The following is a 9,411-nucleotide window of genomic DNA, read 5'->3' on the forward strand; positions in this document are numbered from 1 at the left end:
CCCCCCCTATATAGATGACAATGGGTAAGAGGAAGGGGTCCACTCGCTGGCAGATTGCGGGCGTGCAGTGTGGCAGACGGGCTGTTGTTGGATTAAGCTCACGGTGCTCGCGTCTCCGCTGACACTCCAACAACAAGTTTAAGGAGTCTTAACCATCGACGTTATTTTCCATAGTGGAGAGAATGTGGGAGATGTATGTCAGATGGAGCACACGCATACACCTACACTGACAAAACGCCGATACACACACACACACACACACACACATATACACACACACATAAGGATAAACTTCAAATAACTTGGAAGTACAAAATGACTGTTAGCTTAACTAGTTTATGTCTTCCCCAAAGTTGGCTTCAAGCACGACTTTAATCCACCTACTTCACTTAACATGGTGAAGCTCAAAGAATAAAAGGGGAAAACAACATAAAATGAAGTACGCCCTATATAGAAAACATCTGGATCATCTCCATCGTGAATAAACACAAGCACGATGGAGATTAAAAAGCCAACCGTAAAAAACAAATCTCCAAACTTTGGGGTGTCAAGTTATTTAGGGATTAGTTCCCGCCGAGTACGCGTTTGTACTTTTAAATGAACGTGTGATACTTGGCGGCACCTGAGAGCTCGCAGTGTGCTTGCTGCTTTTTATGCTTCTGTGGCTCACTCCACTTCAGACAGTCCTGCAACAAATGACAGTGGATGCCCTCTACATAACAGGGCCAGTGCAAGCATGACACAGGGGTTGACAAGTGAACCCTCAAACTCCCTCACCCCTGCCACGGCACACACACACACACACACGCACACACAAATAGCCCCGCAAACAGCCCTGACATGACCGCTCAGGAGCCCTTCCTAACCCCTCCTTGTGTTTTTTTACTCGCTCTCCATCTCACTGGAGACAACCCTCAATTCAGGACCGTTTTAGCCAGGCAAGTGGATGTGACCCACTGCCCTCCAGTCAGGCTCATCTGAATAAACAGCGTTGAGGAAACAGGCAGAGGAGGGGAAATCTGCCTACATTACGATAGGAAGAGAGGAGATGGGATTCAGCCATGGGGCTCTTTTCTTTATGCACGTTTGATCATGTGCTTGACAGCGCCGGTGGATGGAATTACGGACTGTTGAACAAAAAATGTTGCGGTGTGGGCGTTCAGTGTGCGCGGGTGTGCGAGTGTGTGAGTGTGCGTGTTTGTGCAGTTCAGTCTGGACAGCTGGGTTTCTCCGTGGCCTGACAGTGTTCGGCTTGTGACAAGCCTGCCGCGCCACACCACCACATACAAAGCGCAACCCGCCCACCAAGCCTTCCAGCGAGTCCATCACTCAGGACGGCCGAGGGAAGAGCCGTGGGAAGAGGTCAGACGTGGAGGAGACGAGGTGGGAGGAGAAGAGGATGAGGAAGAAGAGGAAGGAGGGAGGGCTGGTCAGGGGTTAAGTGTAGAGAAGACAGCGATGAAAGGCAACTGTCATGCACTAGTGCTCGCCCAGGAGCACCTGTCTCGAGAAGAACATGCAAAGTGTGCCGGTCACGTCCTGACAACACCCCCACTTTTCTACACACACACACACACACACACACACACACACACACACACATACAAGCTCACAGGAAAGGGCTGATGCTCAACCGTTGGAAAGGCATCGCCTGTCTGACAGCATGCCAGTCAAGCTGTCGTTGGCTCCTTCGCATATGCAAGGAAAAGTTAGGCTGATGAAGAAGAAAAAACACACAGGGGCTCGGAGAAAAAAAAAAAAAGAATCACTGAGACATGAACAGACTACCTGAAGTGAGGAGACACTTCTCAAAGACTTGATGCAGAGTAAATGCTGGAACGAACAGTACACAAAGCTCCATGAAAGCAAATCCAGGAGAGGATAACCAGGAGACCTACCACGGACTGGAAGATGGACCAGGGACCAGCTCTATTAAATAGTGTTTAGAATTAGAATATTTGCTAATCGAACAACAGAGAAAATTGAACCCCTTACGCCTGACATAATTACCATCACACCCCATAAAGCGACACAGTACTATTTTTCAATATCGTTCATGTTTGTTTTACAAGTAGAAACTACCTGTGGTATTTATGGGAAGACATGTGTACCTCCAGCTGGCTAAGCTAATTGCAATGCTACAACCTGGCACCGGCTAAAAGGAGGCACTGCGTATGGTTCAGCGTCTACAAAGCAATAAGCTCGCCGCCAGTTATTTTAACACACTTTCATTGCTCATGTTTATGGAAAAGAGCTTATGATGTACAAATTAACAGTTACTATTTACAGCGCCTCGTGAACCTGGTCTCCTGCAGCTTTTGTGAATGAAGGGTTTTGGACTTTCTATTGGAACCAGATGTTGGGCAACACCTTGGCAGTCGGCCCTTTTACTCTATTGGCAAGGTGAGTCATTACAAAGGGAAGAATAAATTCACAAATAAACAGCAGGCGGACTGATCTGTCTTGTGCGGGTTTGCTTTGCAGAGTGAGATCATTTTATTAGCATTAGCTAGAATTAGCAACAACCGTGGCGGCTATGACCGGGCTCCAGACTGACCTTCTACACCTAATTTAATAACTAGGTGCACCTGCATTTAGGTTCACACAGAGGTTTTCACTATGCCTTTTGGCGCCGGAATGAATACAATTTAAACGTTACCTATTTTCAGTGCCTATAGACAATGGTCATATCTTAAAACAATATGTAAACGATAGTTTTGGGTCAATGTTTTTGGGTCACATGAGGCCATTTCCACCGAAGATGTTGGGTCCACAACTCCTGTAATGTATTAAGAATGAGAGATAAGGACGCGTGAATTGCTCGCAGTACAACTGTGTGAAAAAGGCCAGGTTTTTATACAATCCTGTATGTTTACGTGTTTAAATATGTTGGTATAAGAGTAGCGTAATGTGTGCGTAGCAGTGTTTGGGCGAGCGACAGAGACTAAATTAAGTTGGATGCGCTCACAGCAGTCAGCTGTTGCCGATCGTTGCAGAGAAGAAATTGGTGGTAAGGTTGTCTCATTGAATATTGCTTCTGAGGGAAGAATTACTGAAAATGTATGGATACAGGTGTAACGGGCACTGAACCATTTTTCTTGTGACGAAAAAATTATCAATAGCTCTTTGAACTAGCAGCATGTTTAAGGCTGCAATGTTGCTCGAGTAAGAGTTTCACACATATACACGCAGAGACAGACCTGCTGAGTGAAATTCAAATGTTTAGTTGCACTTGACAAGAGTATTAGTTGTTGGTCGCACTCTGAAGTCCTGTATGAAGTATTCGGGCCGGGTAGCATTAGTCTGAGACTGATGCAATACAACTTGTGTCAATGTTAATCTTTCCAATATCCATTGTGCTAATCAAGCCTATAAAAAGCAGCCTCAACACACACACACACACACACACACAGAAGAGTGTGTGCATACACACACACACATTCAAAGACACCCACACCTCACACTTACACCCATAAAGCTAAACAAAATCCCACACACACACACACACACACACACACACACACACACACACACCACCAGAACCCCAAACAAACAGAAATGGAAAATAACGACTAGCCCGGATCATAGCCTCGAGTGGCTAATGAACCCCCAGGAGAGTTTTGCCTCTGTGTACGAGTTGAGAGGGTCATTCCCATGTTTATTCAGCACATGTCCAATGAGCCACCGCCATCTATTGATTGAACTGATTATTCTATGTCTCTCTTGTGACGGGACACATGCATGACAGATGAACCCTACTTGAGCGGGTCACATTTGATGTAATCTCATTGAATCTGACGGCTGATCTGGTCGCCCAGTTTGCATGAGCCACGCCGCGGCCTTGTTTGCGAATATGCTGACATCTGTGGCTAATGCCTCAACACTAATACGAGGTGCTCGGTAGGGGCTGTCAGACACGTGAGCTGTCAAGGGCTGTTTGGCCGATCTTAGTGACTGCTTCCATGAGAGAAACCATCCGGGTGGTAAATGCTAGGGACAGCGATATACTAAGTATCGCTACCTAAAGGGGTATTTCACAAATGTCTTATTGTTTTTGAACGCTCAAGCTTCACCATCGATTTTTTAAATTGGGATAGAGTGAAGGCCGCTAGAGGAAACCAAACTAAGCTAGATTGCATGGGTGTAAGACATGAATTATGTTGCCTCATATCTGCTATCATATCTTGCTTCATGCCACATAGTAGCCAACCAGTCAGAGGTTAGACGGCAGCTGTAAACCTCTGCAGATGTCCCTTTTATTTACAGTTTGACTCACTACGGCGTTCAATCCCCAAGCCACACAAAACTCAAAACTGGAATGCCAAGCATGAGCCCATCTCTGTTTTTCCATTTAAATGTTCAGTTAGATCAAAGGGCCTGGCGAGCACACACAGGAGTCCGTGACAGTCCATCTTAGTCATGTACCATGAGATAATGCAGGCGGGGCCGTAAAAGCTGATATCCTTCCAGATGCAAACCAAATGTAGACATCATCCACCTCTAAAATGTTATGCATTCAACACAGACCACTATAAAAAAAAGGTGGTAGGAGGTGAGGGAACAACATCATATTGATCCTGAGAAGCTAACCCAACACTTATGCAGCTGATAACCAATGTCATGAACAGAGAACCATCTCATGGGTGATAAACACTAACTTGGATCATCATTTTTATCTCAAGGAACCAGCTCGCTCATGTCACCAGTTGTAGGGCATATATAAAGGGAATTTAATAAGTTAAAGATGAAGTGGAGCAAAACATACAACGATCAGCCCCATCCTTCTATCAGTGACATCTTTAAAACTAAGACTCACCCTCCGTCATTCTTACTGCAGCACTCCAAAATTAAAGTCAAACTAAAATATACAAACACAAAAAAAAAAGGAAATTCTCTCGAAACTGAACAACATGAACTTTAAGCAGTATTGTAAAACACATTACATGTCATCCGACTATTTAGCCTGTTGGCTGAATTAGTTTGAAGAGAAGCTTGACCGACCGAGTTGATCTGTAAACACACCTCAGTCCAAATATATATGAGCCAAAGATCAAACAGGCGAAACAAGGTAAAGACATGTTGAGGGAAAGCGCAGCGGCAGACTAATCAGCCCCCTCCAACGCTCACATATAGCAAATCAATGAAATACCTGGGGCCGCAGGCCTGCGCTATATTACACACCAAAACTTCATATTCACTCATTGATTTTACTTTTCAGAATAGTATATCACTGAACTCCAATGGGAGTAGAAAATAGAGGCCAGGGCTGAGGTCAACCCTCGCGTGGACGGATGTTTGCACAATATTGATGGCGCAAGCAGAAAGAAATGACTAAATATCTGGATCAATAGCTAGTTTCCCTAGCCAACGACAGGTTGTTCCAGATGGAAATATATAAATACTTCTTTATGGCTGCTGCAGTGGCCCTAACGAACAGGGCTAAATGCCCCCCCTTAAGGTAAACTCTTTGATTAGCCAGGGCCAGAGGTGACAAGTGCGGTCTGCTGATGCTCCTACGCCACGCTTCCAATGGCCTGAGGATGCTAATGCACACTGGGGCCCAGTAAAGGGGCCACGGATATAACAGGTCACAAGCCCTGGGCAAAGTGCTCTGTGCTACCTGACCCTGCTATTCATTTGTAATGACGATGGGCCCAGGCTACGCCGTTCTCGGTCATGTTCAAGTAATGCATACCATGAATAATTTAGGAAAACTTTTCTACAGTTTTCACATAAAGCCACTTTTGTAATTGCAGTAATCAGAACTACAACTGGTAGTTTTAGTATAGTTAGGGCCTAAAGAAACAAATTTGCAAGTGGAATTCTCCAATTTTCAGCCACATGAAGCACGAATGAAGGTAAATATGTGGAGCTTTGAGTAATCAACTCAGGCCAACGTGCCGCAGCTGCTGTTGGCACAAGAGCTGCCTATTCTTATTTACAGCACAACACAATTACTGCAAACAACACCCAACCTCACAGCTTCCCCTGCTCCACAGCGGCCAATGGGGCCATAAAGAGGGAGGAACCACATAATTGCCTGCTCTTTAATTAAATGAAAGCTATATGGTTCATTTGCCTCCTTTTTTTTTTTTTTTTTACACGTCTAACTGGCCAGCCCACTGCTGAAGACCTCCCAGACGCCATCCCTGCTTGGCCCTAAATCATGACTGGATAGACTGCCCGGCGGGTCACTGCTGGACACACAGTGGCCGCCCAGCGGCAAGGCCAGAGCAGGGCACGCGGTGGATCGACACCTAGCCGGCGATAAGTAATTCTGTAGAGGATTAGCAGCATGATAGCCTGATCAATACTGTGTGCTCAGGCCATTAGGAATGCAGCGAGGAAATGACCCCCTCCGGTAATAAAGCAGGGCATCTGGGTTCTCCTTCATTTGCCAGCTCCATTAGTGTAATGGTATCATTATCTGCCACAGTCGTATTTTTTTCGGAGCCTTGGCTTTTCCACAGTTGGGCCGGCGGGGGTCTGATGAAGCTGTGAGAGCCCCCATGCAGAGTGTTCCCCTTTCTACCATTCTATACAGAGCCAAGGTGTAAATCTAGCTCTGTTGGAGCTTATGTGCTACCCTGCCTTAGGTATCCAAACCCATGTTTTATGTCAGCACCCAGCACTATTTCTCCATCATTGGCTCATTAATAGAGCGGGCAGCATGTAGCTCGGGTTAAAAGGGAGAAAAAGATGGCCGGCAGAGCACAAAGCTGCTGAATGTGCTGAATCCGACAAGCCCACCCCCCCTCATGCTAAAACACCAGGCCTGACATGACAGGACGTCGGCATTAGTCGCCATAAATCGTTTCCTTTACACTAATTCACCAGCTAACATTTTGTGCGGGAGAATTGATTAACCATGTCTGGATGTGTGGCCACATAATCAGCTTTTACCTCGGTAGTTGTTAATTTAACAGAATTGCCAAGGGAAACACAAACCATTTTAATGAGTGTTCAGAAATTAAATACCCTAAACAGCTTGCACTATAGGTGCCACAACCAGAGCAAAGCAATGAGGCTGATCTAAGCAATGGGCTGAGCTGAGCCCGGGACCTCACAACATCTGGTGACCCTGTGTGATCATTACTTAGCCTGCCGCTCACACACACACACACTTCCTGTTTCGACACAGCACTTTATACTTGTCATCACCGTCCAAATGGCGAGCTTGCATCAAAGACAGCATTAAAACATCGGGTTAAGGGACAGGGTCAGGGCCGTTTTCACACTTGCCAGGGCATGAGTGAAATTTCATCCTGTGATGACAATACTGATAAAACATAATTCATTAGGGTGAAGGGCAAGTTGAATGTTGCCATGAGGAGGACATTCATGGCAATGTAGCTATTTGAGAACCTTATAAATAGTCTGCGATTGTTGTAGTTGTAGTAACAACGAAGAAAACAGTGAGTGTGTCTGACAATGTCTGATGGATCAATCCATAGAAATGTTTTATTATTTTGGATTTTGGAATTCAAATCTATGTCAATCAATGTGGACGGGGTGTGAATAACTCTCCCGGAGAAGATAGGCAAATGTCCTATTCTATTTCATGGAGAGGATATATATAGAGTATGGCATCCCACCTGTCAGTGTGCTTTACTGACCTGCTGTGGTGGGATTTTCTAAGGAGATTGTGTATTCATTTGGCACTAATTCCCTGAATGACAGTGGACCTACATATCGGATTCCTCACTTTGTGCAGCATTGCAAACATTGCACACGCTTACTGCATAACCAAGTTATTAGTTACTGTCATACTATCTGTACACCCACTGATATTATACAAAAAAGTGGCCAAAATGCATGCAGCTCTTTCCTTGGTTTCTCGAACAGTCATGCAGTCACTTTACAATTAAATTCCTCTCGCTCATCCTTATATTCATCTATAAAGAAAGGAAGCTAAGCCATTAGGTCTGTGCAGTTCTGCCTGACTGCCTGAGGGCCAGCTGGAATGAGTTCTCTCTCTGAGCCGCTCATCTGGCCGCCATGGCTGCTTTCATAAACAGGAGGAACCACGTCTTACATAGTTTCACTGCTGTCTGACATGATCCAAACATATGTGCCACGGCAGACGGCATCCAATTCAGGAGATAAGAGGAGGAACAGACAGAAGAGTCAGACAGACAGACACCATGACTATAGGCGAAACACATCCCAGGATGCCTGCACACCAGAGCTTCCCTTCCTTCCTTTCCTTTAGGATCTTAACGAAAACCACAAAGTTACGGGTTTTAGGCTGTAGAGCGTGGAAAGCCCGGATAAGCCCAGGTCAGCACGAAACACCGCTTAACGCACCAGCACACACAACAGTTGGTCAGCACAGGTTACATACATGCATGCATCCCATCACTGTTCATCCTGCACACACCTCACTGGTACAGTTTAGCAGGTTCTACAGATGGCATATTCACAGAGGGTATTATTTGAGGACGGCCATTACTACATTAGCCGACAACTCATCATTTCTAGAGCACCAGTTCGTATCCACTGTATCTACTGTAAAGCCTGAAGCAGCTGGACTGCCGCCTTGCCAACTCTAAACTACCCTACACACCAACTTGACCATTTGTTTTACTGTGCTGTTTGTTGCTTTACTTCTCCAAAGAACTGATTCATTGTTTGTGCTCCAAACTACACTGGCATCACAAATTAGGCTTAAACGCTCCCTTTTGTTTTGTATCATTAACATGTTAACTCCTACAACCTATAGAATAGTTCTGAGTTGAACTATGTTCTTACAAATAACGTCACCCTACAAGCTGTGATTCATCTCGTTATCAGTTGATATGGGGCGTGCCGAGACGTTTATCCCGCGTGCTACAGCTTCTCCTCGGCAGTGTATTTAGGTGACAAAGCACCGTTTTAATGTAACTGTAATTCTTCATTGTGGAAGTCTGTGGGGGGGGGGGGCAGAAAATGGAAAACACAATAAAGGAAACAGGCAAGGTGAGGTATGCGCTGACATTCACGGCTTTGTAGCCGTTAAAAGGCAGCCAGCAGCATCACACGCGGAGCATTAGATATTCAACGAGCGACAGGACTTAACAAATATGCCAGACCTAATGGAGAAAAACGCTATCAATACCTTTCTTCTCTTCTCCCCCTCACTGTCACCCGATCTTTTCATGTTCCGGACTTGTGTTTACACTGCCTCGCTTTCATTAGAGGCGACCCTGGTTGTTGTAGTACACGACTACATGGTATTTATATCAATTCTCGTGTTAGAAAAGGCACATGCACGTGCAGTCTTCCGCGTTATTTCAGTCACAGCCCGGTCGTGAATATTTTCAGTGCAAAATGTTTTTTGGTGGCGAGATTGTTGAAGGGGATTCTAAAAGCGTTGCGTTGAGAACTACAAGTCCCAGAGTAAACGTGTGCTCGCGGCGGAAGCAGCTTTCG

General features: G+C 45.4%; 1 protein-coding gene across 2 annotated transcripts in view; it reads right to left on the reverse strand.

Moving 5' to 3' along the window:
• The window catches only part of fto (FTO alpha-ketoglutarate dependent dioxygenase), a 115,241-nt gene extending 106,087 nt beyond the window's left edge, over positions 1–9,154 (reverse strand). For both annotated transcript variants that reach the window (XM_031848554.1, XM_031848553.1), the window contains exon 1: positions 9,098–9,154. In XM_031848554.1, the coding sequence (XP_031704414.1) occupies positions 9,098–9,139 (42 nt within the window). In that variant the 5' untranslated portion in view covers positions 9,140–9,154. The remainder of the gene's footprint in view (positions 1–9,097) is intronic.
• Positions 9,155–9,411: the final 257 nt, after the last annotated feature.

This window comes from Anarrhichthys ocellatus, unplaced genomic scaffold (genome assembly GCF_004355925.1).
Source record: "Anarrhichthys ocellatus isolate YVR2014 unplaced genomic scaffold, GSC_Weel_1.0 scaffold8, whole genome shotgun sequence".
Lineage (NCBI taxonomy): Eukaryota > Metazoa > Chordata > Actinopteri > Perciformes > Anarhichadidae > Anarrhichthys > Anarrhichthys ocellatus.